The sequence below is a fragment of the Callorhinus ursinus genome, unplaced genomic scaffold, assembly GCF_003265705.2.
Source record: "Callorhinus ursinus isolate GAN/ISIS: 27379988/994484 unplaced genomic scaffold, GSC_fseal_2.0 scaffold27, whole genome shotgun sequence".
Taxonomy (NCBI): domain Eukaryota; kingdom Metazoa; phylum Chordata; class Mammalia; order Carnivora; family Otariidae; genus Callorhinus; species Callorhinus ursinus.
The window spans coordinates 22,664,085-22,681,660 of NW_027397089.1; the positions used below are offsets into that span (position 1 = coordinate 22,664,085).

General features: G+C 35.3%; 1 protein-coding gene across 6 annotated transcripts in view; it reads right to left on the reverse strand.

Annotated features, from left to right (window-relative positions):
• Nucleotides 1-31: 31 nt before the first annotated feature.
• LOC112829988 (uncharacterized) overlaps nucleotides 32-17,576 on the reverse strand; it is a 30,706-nt gene continuing 13,161 nt past the window's right edge. For 3 of the 6 annotated variants that reach the window (XM_025879628.2, XM_025879632.2, XM_025879629.2), the window contains 4 exons: nucleotides 11,686-11,784; nucleotides 9,958-10,170; nucleotides 6,782-6,888; nucleotides 2,573-3,403 (listed from right to left, as the gene is read on the reverse strand). In XM_025879628.2, coding sequence (XP_025735413.1) covers nucleotides 3,239-3,403; nucleotides 6,782-6,888; nucleotides 9,958-10,170; nucleotides 11,686-11,784 — 584 coding nt within the window. In that variant the 3' untranslated portion in view covers nucleotides 2,573-3,238. The other 3 variants (XR_003209815.2, XM_025879631.2, XM_025879633.2) reach the window with 3 other exon arrangements.

Consider the following 17,576-nt stretch of genomic DNA (forward strand, 5'->3'; position numbering starts at 1 on the left):
TGTCGCTAACCTTTTAATTTTTCTCTGTTTCACTTGCTAGCCTTCTGGGACAGTGTTAAATAATAATGGTGATAAACTCATTTTGGTGAACACAAAATACAGAGAATCACGATTTTGTTTCATTTTGGTGGTAATTTTACATATATAATCATTAACATATTAAGGAAGTAGTCTACCATTCTGATTCACTTAGAGCTTTCCCCTTTTTCTCCTCTTGCACCACCTTCTCTTGCTTCTTCTTAAATCAGAAGTAGCTATTTAAGTCTATCAAAATTTTTCCCTTATCTGTGAAGATACCAGATATAATTATCCAGAAAGACATACTTAGGAAATGAAGAGGCTAATCCAGTAAAACATGGAGAGGAAGTATGATTATGGAGTAAATGTTAGAAGTGCTCAGTTGCCTAAGTTTGCAGGAACATGAAATTTATATGAAGTTTGCAGTAGCACAAAGAATGAATGCTACTAAAAGGAAGGCTAAAGAGAAATCAAGTAGTTTTTAAGCAAAAAACACCGAAGCATTTTTAACCAAGTTGCATAACATCTGAGTTAAAAGTAAATAAGAAATGATTTTTTTACTAATATTTTATAGGTGCACACTGAACAGCTCGAGGGAAGAGACAAGGTCATTATTTCCATATCCAGTATCCTATACAAACATAATAGCGAAATTAAGGTAGATATTAATTGAATTTAAAAATTGCTATAATTTACAGGGTTCAATGGAGGTACTCAAATTATGCAGTTACAAATTGTATTGGAAGCACAGATAGTTCTCGTTTTCCATGGTTCCCATAGCACAGACTTCAGTGATCATGGTTCACTTAAATGACACCAGTCCCCCAACAACACAGGTCAGTTTTCATTTACTACAATATATTGTGAGTAATTACATAAAGTACAAACATTCCTGCTACATAAGTAACAGATGCTCATTATGATAAATGACCACTCCTGTCTCTTCTTTCTAGGTATGTCCATGATTGGTCACTGAGAATCTCTTATTCCATTTACATATTGTTAGTAAAGCATACAGTTGTTTTCTCTCTTTGCTTCTCAGTTGTGGAGATACTTTAGACAAGATAATTTAACTTTTAAAGGACTTCTACTGATTCTCGTAGGGTCTTGAGATAAAATGTGAAAACTTGTTATACCACCAAATACAACTTCATTAATCTAAGGAGTTATTTAAGCTTTTAAAACCTTGTAGACTATTGAATGGAGCACTGGGTGTTAGACGCAAACAATGAATCATGGAACACTACATCAAAAACTAATGATGTAATGTATGGTGACTAACATAACACACACACAAAAAAAACAAAAACCTTGTAGACTATTGATACTCCAACTGGAGATCTTGCAATTTCTTTAGCTGAGTTTTAGAAGAAATAGTATAGAAAGCGTAAGCTGAAAATACCCAAACATCTTGGCAGGAGGTAATAGAATATCCTTATAATAGACAAGAGTTTTTTCCATACCATGCAAATGACTGCGGAATGTGAATTGAATCGAAACAGAGTTAAAGACAAAAGACCTGTCAATGATACTTCAATAACAAAAAAATTTTAAAAAAATTTAAAAGATAATAAAAAAGAAGAAATAGCTGACCATGAAAAAATTGATACTGCCATCATTTCAGATGGCAGTCTCGGAGGACTCCGAAATTCCTGAAAAACTGAGGAACTTCCTGAAGACAATTTCTTGGCACAACTAAGGAAAGGAGTTGTGCTGGAGGAGATGAAGCCGCCTTCAGGAAGTGATGCCAGCAAAAAACTTCACGTTAAAGGAACTGTTGGAAATCTTTCATGTCTTTGACATCACAAAGGCTAAACGGTTAAAAGCTGATCCTAACTTAGAAAGAAGTAGGACAATTTGCCAAGGCATGGAAAAGATGTTCAATCTGTATAGTAAGTTGTGTCACAAAAAGGAGATGTATCACTCCTCTTGCTTCTCTTGATAAACCACTTGAATCCTCAATATTTCTAATATTTTAAATTAAAACATATCACATAATATTATTTTACTTTTTTTTCCACTTCCCTACACATTTACAACCAATGGCAAGAAGTTTTTATTTTTTTTTTAAAGATTTTATTTATTTGGCAGATAGACACAGCAAGAGAGGGAACACAAGCAGGGGGAGTGGGAGAGGGAGAAGCAGGCTCCCAGCTGAGCAAGGAGCCCGAGGCGGGGCTCGATCCCAGGATGCTGGGATCATGACCTGAGCCGAAGGCAGACACTCAACGACTGAGCCACCCAGGCGCCCCTGGCAAGAAGTTTTTAATGTTTTGACAAAAAAGTTTTTAAATGTCATAAAACAATAAAAAATGTTTCTCTTGGATTCTGAGATCGATTGTCCAAAGTTTCAGCTTACGTCGTCATCTTTATTTTGTACACTATTACAGTAAACTAGGAGTGTTTGCATTTAGCTACAATTAAAAATTTGATATAGCTACTTTATTTTCACAAATGATAACTACTAGAGTTATTAGATTTTCCAGTCATTTCATTTTCTTTGAAAGCTACATGTTTTCAGCAGTTGAAATATTCACTGGTGTTATACCTGTAACCAAAAAAAAAAAAAAAAATGAATTGTGTGCTTTAGTTTGAAAAATAAACAATTACCTCAGAGTCCAATCTACTATTGCCAAAAGTTATTCTTTTCTTGTCAGATTATTTTAGTTAAGAGACCAAAGTGAAAATAACTATGGTGATTCACCAGAACCCTCAACTGTCTAGGGCCCAAAGCTACCTCTGGGTCTTTCCTTGACAATTCCACCCAAGAGGTCATTGAAAAGTCTGGGTATGCCCAGGACACTTCAGATTCATGCCTGGTGTCTTAATGCAATTATGAATAGTGATTCCTTTTATTCTCAAAGTATTCAGGTTGGGACAACAAATCATATAGTTACGCTGATTCCCATTCTATCTTGTATCACACAAGATAATATCATTGACCCTGATTTGACTTTGTCTTTGTACCTTCTCTCCATTCCTCAGGGCCTTAGGAAAGCGTAGACTAGGAACGTGAAAAGAAGGACAGGGAAGCATAACAGAGTTTCTGAATTTCTACCTTCCGGGTTCTCGATTCCATGAACTCCTTCTATATAGGACAGATATTTTGCTGAAAAAGAACTGCCTGAGCTACAGGCAAATGCTCTCAGAAACATTTTACCTTCTCTTGATACAGTTTGACCACATATGGAGGATGGCTGTCAGAGAGACATCTTCAAAATTAACATAGTGCATTTCCTTTATCATTGACAAGAAGCAAGTGACAGGTTAACTCACAGGTCACAATGCAAAATTTTAAAATCCTTTCTTCTTCCTGGTTTCTTTTCTTGAGAGAACAATTCAGATCCATCTCGGGGAAAGTTGATGGAAGACATTTAAAGAATAGCTATAAATGAACAAACAAACAAAAAATCAGTTACTGTTCCTTTGTACCCGTGGGAGCTAATTCAAATGCCACAGAATCAGATTCATATCATCAAAATTCCACTCAATAATCATTTCATTTCTTGCTTCCTTGTCCCCTTTCCCCCAGTGGAATTTTAAAACCTTTATTCTCCTCGAGCTTCCTATTAACACCATCACACTCTAACACTGAGCAGATGATAGGCAACAAGAGAAGTCATCATATGGGTTGAGTCTCCGTTCCTCCAGACACCACCATGTCTGTATTGGCAGAGGTTCTGCGTTGACTGTGCGGTGGGTCCCATTCATTTAGGACTAGGCTTTCCAATGAGGCCCTCCACTCTTTTCCAACTTACCTATCTCTGTCCTACTCTTTAAATCTTACCCTCTTTGTGGGCCCTACTCTTCCTGGTACTGTAAATTTTTTCTTGGGATATAAAAGATAGCTTATCTTCCATTAACATTCAAGATGCTTAAGAGAAAATCTGGAGTTTAAACTTGATTTTATTGTTTCCTTATCCTTTGGATTTCAAGCTATTTCTATCTCCTTTGAGCACTGTCTTTTCATTTTTTTGGTATATGTAACATAATAATTGCAGTTTAATAATTTGTTAATTACTGATTTATTGTCTTGATTCACCTTAGATTATAAACTTCTCTAAGATTTATAAGGGTATGGATTTTTGTTATATCCTCAGCATATAGTCCATGCTGCAGACCTGAATAAACACTTAAGCCATATTTTTTTGAATAATAATGTTATCAGTATGTACCCCATATTACTTCATTTGTAACACTCTTGCCAGAGTCATTTTTTAATTGTCAACTAACTTTTTAAAAAATTTTTTATTGTTATGTTAATCACCATACATTACATCATTAGTTTTGGATGTAGTGTTCCATGATTCATTGTTTGTGCATAACACCCAGTGCTCCACGCAGAACGTGCCCTCCCTAATACCCATCACCAGGATAACACATCCCCCCACGCCCCTCCCCTCTAGAACCCTCAGTTTGTTTTTCAGAGTCCATCGTCTTTCATGGTTCGTCTCCCCCTCCGACTTACTCCCCTTCATTCTTCCCCTCCTGCTATCTTCTTCTTTTTCTTTTTTCTTAAAATATGTTGCGTTATTTGTTTCAGAAGTACAGATCCGTGATTCAACAGTCTTGCACAATTCACAGCGCTCACCGTAGCACATACCCTCCCCAATGTCTATCACCCAGCCGCCCCATCCCTCCCACCCCCCACCACTCCAGCAACCCTCAGTTGTCAACTAACTTTTTACTTTTAAACATATCTTGGGCTTTGAAGGTAAGCAAACCAGGCTTTGAGTCTTTGGTCTGCTACTTATTCATGTGACTTTAAGAAATTTACTTATCCTCTATGAACTTCAGTTTCCTAACCTGAAATTTAGATATAATAGAACTGATATTGCAGATTGTTTTGTGCTTAAATAAAACATCTTTTCCAGTGTGTGACTTATAGTAGGCATGTAATAAATAGGATTTGTCATTACTTGTATGTATTATTTAGCCTCTTGGAGGTGTTTTCAGTGTTAGTTACATTATTTTTGAAACTCTTCTCTCCATCAGCTCCCATGGCATCACACTTTCTATTGTTCCTCTTCTTTCTTTATGCACTTATTCCTAAGCACCTGTGCTAGTTTTCCTAATTTCCTGCCCCATTTATAGTGTGGATATCTAGGATTTTATCCTTTGGCTTCTTCTTTTCTTAATCTACTAATTTATTTTGGATATTATCACCTAATCTCTAGATTAAAACTTACCAGGCTCAAATTCCCCTTGTACATAGTAAAAGCACACAATAATCGTTAGTAAATATTTGATAATGACTGTTTAATAAAATTACGTGTGGGCAAATTTTTAAAATCTTCAATACAGTCATCTCCCATTCAGCTCCAACCCCAAAGGTATTTTATGTCCATGTCATTCTCACAAGCACCATACATTTGACCTATTAAAATTTACACTCAATATCAGTCCCAACACAAAAATACCATATGTATAACTGATCATTTTTCCTTGTGAATAAATTCAAGACAAAAAACTTAAAATTCTCATAGTCTGCTCTTTCCTTCATACCTCATTTCTAATTAGGTTGTGGCATGAAACAATTTTATTTTTTCTTAATTCCTTAACTGTTTTTTTAACTGTTTCTCTTGATTCAGGTGTCTCTTTTCTCAAAAATGTAAATTAGCAAAATAATACACTAAAATCATGAAAAATCTCCTCTATGACATTCTAAGTACTCCCCGTGCCTACAGAAAAAAAAAAACCAATTTAAAAAAAATCAAGATATTGAACAACTTATACTTCAGCCAGGCTTAAAGTGTTTTCAGTACCATAAGTGGATATACAATAATGAGCAAGACATGTTTTCTACCTCCAGGGAGCTAAAACTCTAGCAGAACAAACAGACGCAGTCATAGCTGTTAGCAAAAAGGGTAATGCTGTGGGAATATGAAAGAGAAAGACATTAATTGAGTTTCATGTGATGGAAGCAAAATTTTAAAGAAGCAATGAGGCTGAAACTTGAAAACTGAATTGGATTAATCGAGTTCAAAAGAGACAGAATAATAATTCAGGTAATACAACTATAAAGGGCAAAACTCACAGAGGCATGAACCACATTCAAGCAAATGCTAATGACAAAATCTGGTTGGTTGGGGCATGCTATATATACATTAAACAAACATATTGTGCTGGGTTGTAAGAGTTTTAGCATTCTACAGTTGGAAATTTGGTATTTTTTTCTACACTCAAATATTAAGAAAAGCAACAGCAAAGTAATCATGAGCATTGCAGTACATTTACCTGATCTGTTTCTTTGCATTTTAACTAATAACATTAATTAGGATAGTGATATGTGACAATAAGATAGGTCATATGCAGGATTGTGCCAAGTACATTATGGCCGAGAGTATAATTTTTCATCAGTGGACAACAACTCTAAGGGAGAAGAGAATCCCATTATTTAATTTGTATCAATGGCCATTTAAAATATGCCTCACAACTGGAAATAAATCATTGCTCTCTCCTTTCTACAAGAACCAGAAAACACAGGGAATAAGAAATACCAGGGAAATAAAGTTCCTTAGCTTACCTGTTGTGATAGGTCTCATGGACCGATCACTCTTAAAATCGTACATACTTGCCATTTGAACCTGTGATAGCAGAATTCCCCAATAACTCTGCTCAAACGGAGGGGGCAAAAGTAAAGGGCATGAAGGCTATTTATTAGGAATAGCCAAGGACTAAGGTTGTCACCCAAATTCTCCTTACCTGTATCTTAATAATACCAAAAACTTTCTGTAGATGTCCCCCAAATCATAACACAGACCTGGGTTTGGTTGCAATTTGTCTTATTGTCCATATTCATCTGGTCATGATATTGTCTTCCATTTCCATACCACATACGTGACTCCGAACATGAGTGAAATCCGACATCTGGAAAACACATGAGGAAAGTCTTTAAAGATACAATACTGATACGCACATAAGCATAATATGTATGCACAAATATACTATAAATTAGCATACATATCAGAATTTACAAACATTTGCATTACCTATTGAAATGACTAACCAAAGTTACATATTGAGTGTTATGACTACTTGTAATATGAGAGAAGGAAGAGAATGGGATCTGAAATGGAATGGCTATTTTATTATAAAACTGTACTAACTCAAAGGAATCTTATAATGCACATCGATAGCCATTGTATTACAATTATTATATAAATTATTCATTACCACTGAATTTAAAATGGAAATTATAATTAATTTGTGAGCTTTTGTAATATGTATATTACATATTTATATATGTAAGGTTTTTGTAAATTTTTTTGTAAATTCCGGTGATATGGTCAGAGGCTTTCTAAAGAGTGATCTGGAAACTGTGAGGATGTGTTTAATGGAAGAAGCTTGGAAGGCTGGAACTAGGAAGTTACTGAAATATGGGTAAGAGGTAATGAGAATGTGACTGTATCACTTCTCCATTAAAAAAAAAATAAAATAAATAATGAAATAGAATGGATTTGGATTTGGAATAATCTGAAGACAGAAGGAAAATCATAGTTAGAGAGGAAGAAAAATGATGAAGGGATTATTAAAAGCACTCAGAGAAAACTTCAGTATGTTTGGATTGCTGCAACAAGACTATAGTCTATCTCTAGTCTGTTAATTTTTTTTTTTTTTTTTTTTTTACAGAAACCTTATCACCTCCCTGTTTCCAGTGATCTTTCTATCAGACTGCTTTAAGTGGTCCAGTATTTTTCTGCAACTTTCAGGGGAAAATTCAAACCCTCCCCATTATCTATGGGAACACTCATGACACTCCAACCTTATCCATTAGTTCACTTAGCTTCCTATTCACTTTGAATACCTTGAATTTTCTGAGCACCCCATGCTATCTGTTACCAATTTTATCCCAATATGCTTCCACTCCCAGCATTGAATATTATACCCCACCCAATCTCAACTATTTCTTCCAACTATATTGTTTCTTGCATTACATATTTATGTTTACAAGCACTTATTACACTGAATTGTAATTTTCTGTTTAGTTGTCTGCTTCTATCATACCATGAGTTACTCAAGACAAGGGTTAGTTATTACTGTTATGCATAAGACTTATATTCTTGAAGGTCTCCCAAGTGTTGACACATAGTGTGAAGTTTCTTTCTTTCTTTCTTTCTTTCTTTCTTTCTTTCTTTCTTTCTTTCTTTCTTTCTTTCTTTCTTTCTTTCTTTCTTTCTTTCTTCCTTTCCTTTCTTTCTTTCTTCCTTCCTTCCTTCCTTCCTTCCTTCCTTCCTTCCTTCCTTCCTTCCTTCCTTCCTTCCTTCCTTTCCTTTCTTTCTTTTTTAATGAAAGAAGATAAGAAAGGAAAGAGTGAAGAAAAGAGGGAAGAAAAATCAGTGAGAAGGTATAGAATTTTGGGGAGGGGAAAGGACATGGCTCCTCTCTGAAGAAATTGGATGAACTGTCTGGAAAAGCCTAGGTTTCCACTGTGATTGTTGTGATTATCATTTATATCCAGTTGCATTTGAAAAGGAAAGTTGCCTGTTCATACACTCCATCTTGGGCTTCCACCCTTAAACTATCCAGACAGATTTGTCATTTTCAAAGAGATCTAATGGAAAAACTATCCTCTTTCAATAACAATGGAGCCAACCCACACCAACCATCTAGTCTCTCAGCAAGGATCATAAGGTATATAAGAGCACCTGCACATGAAAGAGAATTTTTATTAAAAATATTTTAAAAAGAAGAAGAAGAAAAGGATAGAAAGGAAAGGAAAAAACTGCCCCCTCCTGCCCAAAAATGAATTTGGGAAAGAGGAGAGTGATATTTTAAATACCCCTCTAATTAATATACTTAGAGGACTCCAAAAGATATTATAAACATAAGGTAAGAACAGGATGCTACAAAAACCAGAACTCTCAAGAATCATGTAAGATTTTATCAGATTAAAAATATGATTGTTGAAATGATAATCAGTAGGAAGATTTAAAAAGGAATCTTTAAAAAAAAGAAAGAAAATACAGAGGAAAAGAGAAAATCTGCAAATCTGAACATTTGAAGAGAAGTCACGTAAAGAACAGGAAATAGAACTTAGAAGTAATAGAGTGTATTTTTCCTAAATTTAAAAGACATAAACTTTCAGACTGAGAAGGCCACAGAGTGCACAGCAGTTAAAAAGCACTCACTCAGAATATCCTAAAATTTCAGCTCCTGCAAATGAATAAATATCTTAAAAGCTAAAGTCAGGGGCGCCTGGGTGGCTCAGTTCATTAACTGTCTGCCTTCTGCTCAGGTCATCATCCCAGGGTCCTGGGATCTAGCCCCGGGCTGGGCTCCCTGCTCAATGGGGAGTCTGCTTCTCCCTCTCCCTCTGCCCCTCCTCACCTCTCCTGTGCTCTCTCTCTTTCCTCTCTCTCTCAAATAAATAAATAAAATCTTAAAAAAAAAAAAGCTAAAGTCAGGTCACTTTTATGGAATGAAATTACACTGGGAACAGACTTCTTAACAACATTGTTTGCTAGAAACGGTGAGGCAACTCTCAATACTCACTAAGAAATTAATTTTTAACCTTTGAATTTATACCTAGCCAAAATAAACCTTTTCAGACATGCAAGAAGACAGAACATTTATCTCCCATATACCAGCTAAACTCCATTATAGCTGAACTCCCTTAAAATGAGAGTGTAAAGTGTGAGTGTAAAAGAAGAAAGAAAGAAGAAATTAAAAAACAAACTGAATCTAACCCAAGAAAGATAGAAGAAAAGAGAGAGAGAGATTAGTTTGATAAAATAATATTTAAACATAAAAAAGAAACTCAGTCAAAAAAGACAAAAAAGGTTTTTTTATACAAGAATTTGTAAATGATTACTTTATTTCCATGTTTTCTTTATTTTAGATATATTTCAAGATTTCAAACCCAGTAAAATGTCTAGGGAAAAATGGAGAACCTGGTTAGGGGTGAGACTAGATGAAACAAGAGACCACTTCACTCACCATTTTCCTTCTTCTTTAAGTCTTCACAGTATTCTGAGGTAAAGTTTTTCAGCTCTTTTAATATGTTTTGTGTTATATTTTTGTAAATGATATGCTCATTTGAGGCATTATTATACATATTCATGCATAGTGTTACATTTTCCTCCAACTGTTGTATTTTGCTTTGTTCAATATCATTTGCTGTTCCGTTGTTGAAGATGAGTTTCCAGTAATCTATAATTCATATTAGGAGATTAATGACTTTAACATAGCCAAAGTTTTCTAATAAATTGTATTAATATCACAATGACTAGTTAAAAATTTAATAGATTACTCATATTAAAATGATATCTACACATGTATAAAATACTAACTGTATGTACTTTTAAGATGAAAATTTATTTGAGATAAAAAGGTTTTATGTTACTCAATAGAGCACTAGTTCCTTATTGAGGGAAATGCCCAAAAATGTTTAAAAATAAAAAAACAAGAAAGATCCATGTGAAGCAGAGATTTCAAAATAAAAGATGATGTAATTCAGTAGTTAATGTATAGTAACCTCACATTTGTGAGGTTAGGATGTACCATAACATACCGGTGAGCCTATGTGCTGTAATTTGAGTTTCTTGGACAGATATAACCATAATTTATATGTGAAGAGCTTGGGAAAACATTAGCACTCAAAAATGTTAAGTAATATGTTAAAGAGTATTTAAATTATTAAACATAGTATTGATATAAATGATACCTACTCTAAGACTCCAAAGATATTAATGCATGTTTTTATATTTTAATAGCTTTTACCTCCCGTTGGCAGATAGCAATTGCTTTTAGCTTCTTCTCCTTCTCTATATTTTGAAGTTTTGTCAATGTACATGCTTTAGATCTTTATTGAGAAAATATATTTTAAAGTACTTGAAATTCCCTTTTTTCTCAAATGTGGAACAAACTGCTGATAAGGGTGGATTGAGAATTTTCCTTTTCTTATAAAGATACTTCAGCTTTGATATTAAAAAGCCTGCTCATTTGTTTATTGATTTATTTGTTCATGAACTCACTCATTTATTCACTTAATAGATTCATTCAGTCAAAGAAAACCAAAGATGAATAGGCCGTAGTCTGTGCCCTTATGAAGCCTGCATTATGTTGAAGGAAAAAAACCTGCCCACCAATTACTATGCTATTGTCAAGAACAGTTATAGAAGTTTTAGGAAAAAAAAATAATCATTTGGGAGAAATTATCTTTCAAAAGACAGCACCATGAAACCAGCTCATACTCACCTGAAATTGGTGTGATTCCTAGGAGAAAATAACTGGCTATTAATAAAGGAATTAGAAAAAAAATCAAGTGTGATAATGCCATTTCGAAGGATGTTTGCAATTAGAATGAGTTGGACAAGAAGAAAATACATGAAGAATGGAGAATTTGCTTTAAACATGTGAAATCATCATGAACACTCTCAGGCTATAATTAGTTGTATTTTTGTTGTATTGATTTCACAATTTCTAGAAAAAAATAGGCTTTACATTCCTATCTTTAGCATGATTCTGCCATGAGTAGTTGCCACTGAGGGAATTTGATATTAAAATATCCTCAAGATAATAGCTAATATGATATGGTCCTACAGTAATGAAACATGCTTTCCTATTAATCTGGAAATATTATATGGATATGTCTTAGGACTTGGATTCATTTGCAATATGCCTGATAAAACCAATCGACAGGCTCAGAGAAAGGTGGAAACTTACTCATCAGGCCCAGGGTCCCCAGTCCAGCCAACACCACCAGGTTCACGGTTATCGAAATGAAAGCCACGGTGCACCACACTTTTGACTGAGTGCTATGTCCTATGAAGAAGCAAATTCAGAAAAATGACATGAAGCAATACATTTTATTTTTTTAAAGATTTTATTTATTTGACAGAGAGAGATACAGTGAGAGATACAGTGAGAGAGGGAACACAAGCAGGCTTCCCGCGGAGCAGGAAGCGCGATGCAGGGCTCGATCCCCGGGACCCTGGGATCATGACCTGAGCCGAAGGCAGACGCATAACGACTGAGCCACCCAGGTGCCCCAAAGCAATACATTTTATATTGTTTCCCTTTTCCCTCACCCTCTCCATCCCCTGCCCCTTATGTATAGGAGTATTGGAAAATTTTTAGTGAAAAACATTGCTTGCAAAGTCAAGCAAGTCCTCATTTATGTTCAGCCAACTTCAATACATCTTTACATTCACAGCTAACACTGAAAACACGTAATTCCAAGTAAATGTGATTATAGGACATATTTTGGATACTTTCATGGACACTCTCTCGTTTATATTTTAGCAGTGTTTCTCCCCCTTCTACCTTCCCCATCTTGCTGTTTCCTCATCCTTCCCATCGCCAGGAAATCAGGGCTGGACACTTGGTGGATGTTCTTTCCTAATTTTTCTATGCTAATATTGAGATCTATTATTTAATATGATTTAAAATCCATTTTCTGATGATTGATCTTCTGAGGTTTTCTCTTTAATATATTATTAGGAAATCATCTACTTTAGATTATCAAATTTATTGCCAAGAAGTTGCGTAGGCTACACCCATGCAAATTTATTCTCTTCCTTGTTTTAGTTACATATTTAAACATAATCCTTTTTTAAAAAGATTTATTTATTTATTTGTTTATTTATTTATTTATTTATTTATTTATTATTTTAAAGTAGAGAGAGAACATGGGGGCATGGGGGCACCGAAGGAGAGAGAGAGAGAGAATCACAAGCAGACTCTCCACTGAGCGGGGAGCCTGACATTGGGGTTGATCTCAGGACCCTGAGATCACTATCTAAGCTGAAACCAAGAGGTGGATGCTTAACTGACTGAGCCCCCCAGGTGCCCTAACTTAATATCTGATCATTTTGCTTTCTCCATTTTTCTTTAATTTGGCTATTGGGTTCTTTTTAGTGAGACCAGTCTTCAGATTAAATTTTTTTCTTCAAAACTTTTCTATTTATTAATTTAAGTTTTTAAATTTGTCAATTCTCTTAAATTCTTTTGTGATTTTTATTATATTTACATTAAGATGGGTTATTATAGTCTTTCTCCTTTCATCATGAAAAATTGAGGTGATAAATCTTGCTTTCATAGTTTTAGCTGTTTCCAAAAAGAAATGTTTTCCTTTGCATTATATTCTAAATATCTGTAATTTTGTTACAGATAAATTTAGACTCTCCAACCTAGATTTTTATACCTTTATTCCCTTACCTCTTCTTTCCTAACACTGGGTTTTACTGTGACAGTTTAGTAAAATTTGTTCTAGACAATTATTAACTTTCTCTTGCAGTGTATCTATTTCACTGCAAAAATGATTTAGCACTTTCACTATTATAATTTTCATTGTAGTCATTCCATCATCAGCTATTACTTTTTGACTCACACCTAAAGTTCCCCTTACCTTGAGGTCTGATTAATTCCTTGTATGTCTGGAAATTTTCTTGAATATTTTTCTTACATGGAGTGTATGATGACATTTTATTTTGTGAGAATTGATGAATTATATCTGTTCTGAATTCAAGATAGGTGAATGGCAGGTTTTTTTCCCCCTCCAAATGATGTCTAATTATTCTTTACTTATTTCCTTTTTTATATCCGTTCTTTTTCCTCTTTATGAACTCTTATTTACATATTAGATCACATGGATAAATTATCCAAGCCTATTATGATTTTCATTATCTCTTTACCTTTGAATAATATCTTCTATCTGATCTTCCAGAATATCTTATTGGGCCTTCATGAACTTCGCTCTTTTTTTTAACTCATCTGCTGAAGTTATTGCTGTCAAAGTCATGTTGTTTCAATTAAAAATTTTTTGATTCCATAATTTAATGTCTGAAATAATCTTACTATGCTGGTTGTTTAATTTGGTTATCTGTCTCTTTCAGGCATTCGATTTTATTAGTAGTTACTTGTTTGGGACATTTGTTTTTTTTCTCCTTTGGCCCCTGGGTCCCCTAAAATCAACAACTATTTTTGTTTTCCCTTAGTTTTACTAACTCTGGAGTTTGAGATCAAGATTTGGAATACTTTGAGAAGTGTCAAACCTATGTGTAATGGAAAGCATAGTTGTTTCTTCCACTATATGTCAATGGCATGCCAGGTGACAAGCCGTTAGTTCTATGTTCCATAAAAAGGGAGAAACCTGGTCCAGTGTCTTCTTGGATATAAAGTCTAGTACTTTCTATGATTTAGAATTACAGAGGACTTTTTTTGCCTGTCCATTCAGTTTATGTATCAATCATCCAAGACCAGAAAGATAAGCAAGTCCTCATAGGACCACATAAGAAGGTTGGTACAACTTTTCTGCTATGGAGTTCAATAATCTCAAGAGACTAGGATATTTCCCAAGGATGAAAGAGGCCCAAATCTTCCCCTAAGCTTTTTTTTTTTTTTTCCTGTGAATCTCCAGGCTCCTAACTAGCACAGAGGCAAACAAGTGCTTCACCTCTTCTCTTCATTGAAACCCCATAAGAGTTTTGGACATAGACATACTTCCAATATCTTTCCTATTTCTAGTTCCATTTAGGAGAGGCACTTACTAGTAGGAAATGGGAATGAAGGGCAGAATAAAATTGCATTTGGGCTGACTGAGATGTTGACTAAAAATCAGTCTGGAATTAATCTTACAGATAGATCTCATTCTTTTACCTTTTTTTTCTAAAAATTCTAATAAAATATAAAAGGAGGATAATGAAGGCATAGATTCAAAATAATGAGGAGAAAGGAAACCACAGGAATGCATTTTGGAAGATGGATAAGTAAAGTTACTAGTAACTTCGTGGGCCTCGGAAAATGAACCAAAGTCAGCAATGAGAAAACAGAAGAAACATGCTGATTTTCATTTAAGAATCCCAAAAGTAGAGGCACTTGGGTGGCTCAGCTGGTTAAGCATCTGTCCTCAGTCAGGTCGTGTTTCCAGGTTCCTGATCAAGCCCTGCATCTGGCTCCTTGCTCATCAGGGAGTCTGCTTCTCCCTCTCCCTCTGCCCTTGCTGGTTCTCTTTCTCTCTCTCTCTCTCTCAAATAAATAAATAAAATATTTTTTTATGTTTTACTCATTTCATTTATTTTTTTATTATGTTCAATTAGCCAACAAATAAATAAGATCTGAAAAAAAAAGAATCTCAAATGTTCTGTAAATTGGTGATAACCTCCTACTTTATCATTCCAAGTGGAAGTGTGGGGGAAGCCTGAAAACTGAAAAAGTACCTGAAAGTCTACATATTATTCAGATAAACTCCCCTCGCTTCATATTTTCTCCCCCACTTCATACAACTGAGTTACCCTCTGTGAGAAAATAGGATATATATCTATCTGTATCCGTATCCAAATGTGTATCTATCTATGTGTTCTGCTTCCTGTCACAGAGCTTCTAAAACCCTGATATTTTCCAAAGTGATAAGAACACTAGGAGCATCTCTTCTAATATTGGATCTTTGACCCTGCTTCTGACACAAGGATCCTCAACCCTTATAAATTCTTAAGCGATAAGAGCCCTAGGAGCACTTTGCTCTTATTTTTTTTTTTTAAGATTTACTTATTTATTTGAGAGGGACAGAGAGAATACCCACATGAGTGGTGGGAGGGGTAGAAGGAGAGAATCTTCAAGCAGACTCCCCACTGAGGGAGGAGCCTGAGAAGGAGGGGCTTGATCCCAGGACCCTGAAATCATGACCTGAGCTGAAATGAAGAGTCTGGCGCTTCACCAACTGAGCCACCCAGGTGCCCCAGGAGCATCTTTTGTTCTAATGAAGTGAGTTTGAGTGGGCTTGTGGATGGATGGGCTCCTAGATGAAAGCTGGTCACAAGAAAGACCATGCCATGACAAGAAGCTTGGGATTTTCAGCCCTCTCCCATTCTCTTGAGCAGGGAAAAGGGCTGAAAATGGAGTCATTAACTCCATCAATCATGCCTATGTGATGAAACCTCCATAAAAATCCCAAAAGTATGAGGTTCAGAGATCTTCCAGGCTGGTGCACATAACATCAGGAGGGTGACACACCCCTGCTCAGGACCCTTTCAGGCCTCATGTATCTCTTTATCTGGTTGTTTATCTCTATCCTTTATCATATCCTTTAATAAAGTGGTAAATGTTAAGCGGTTCTCTGAGTTTTATGACCTACTCAGGCAAATTATTTGTACGTGAAGAGGGGATTATGGGAAACTTCATTTCGTAAACAAATCTGACAGAAGTTGTGGGTAATCTTCGGTCTTACTTCTTGCAATTGTCATTTTAAGTAGGGTGGGAGCAGTTTTGTGAGACTGAGCCTTTACCATGTGGAACTTGACACTATCTCCTGGTAGATAGTATTAGAACTAAGTTGAATTGTAGGACATGCAGTTGCTGTCACAGAGAATTGCTTGATGTGGGAAAACCCTCCACACATTTGATAACAGAAGTATCAGAAGTGAAGTGTTCTGCATGAATAGTAAACAAACAAACAAACAAACAAATATTGACAATTGGGTTTCTCGGTGAACCACCCAAGTGCATGAAGGCTACATATATACCCTCATATACACTGAGGTCCCACTCAATTAATTTGGCATCACACTCTTTTTTAAAAATATTTTATTTATTTATTTGACAGAGAGAGAGAGAGCACAAGCAGGGGGAGTGGCAGGCAGAGGGAGAGGGAGAAGCAGACTCCCCGCTGAGCAGGGAGCCCAACGTGGGCTCCATCCCAGGACCCTGGGATCATGACCTGAGCCAAAGGCAGATGCTTAACCAACTGAGACACCAAGGATCCCTTGGCATAACACTCTTAAATGAGTACAGGCAACCAAATATCATCAGATATTTGAAGAAAGCTGCCAACATGAAAGACTGAGAAAAAAATATAAAACAGACAAAATGACTTTAGAAGAAGAAAAGATAACACAATGAGAACACTTTAAAAGTTCTGTAAATAAACTAAAACTCTCTTACATTTCTGATGGAAATGTAACAAAAGAAAACAATTTTCACAGTTTCTTGTAATGTTAAACATACCCATCTAACCCAGAATTCTACTCCTATGTATTTATCTGATAAGATTTTTTAAAATATTAAAGTAGGCTCCACATGACCCTGAAACCAAGACCTGAGATGAGATAAGGTGTTGGACACTCAACCCACTGAACCACCCAGGTGCTCCAGCCTGATAAGATTTTAAAAAAATATGTCTATGCAAAGACTTGAACTTCATAGCAGCTTTATTTACACTAGTCCCAATTTGGAAGCCACTGAAAAGTCCATCTACAGGTGAATGGATAAATATTTTGTGTATTCATACCATGGAATACTACTCAGTAATGAAAAGTAATTAACTATTGATAATATACAATATGAATTAATCTCAATAACATTATGCTTAATGAAAGAAGCCAGTCATAGAAGACTACATGCTGTTTGAATCCATTTATATAAGACTTGAGAGCAGGCAGAATAGTGTAGGATGACAGAAAGTAGATCAGTGCTAAAATCGGTCGTGGGGGTAACTGAGCGGGGAAGTTTTTTTGTATTTTGTTCTTACTTTTTGGGAACACTGATTAAGAAATTTTATTTCTCAATAAATAAAATAAACACGCAGGAAGCACAGATAATAGTTGCTACGTCATAGCCTT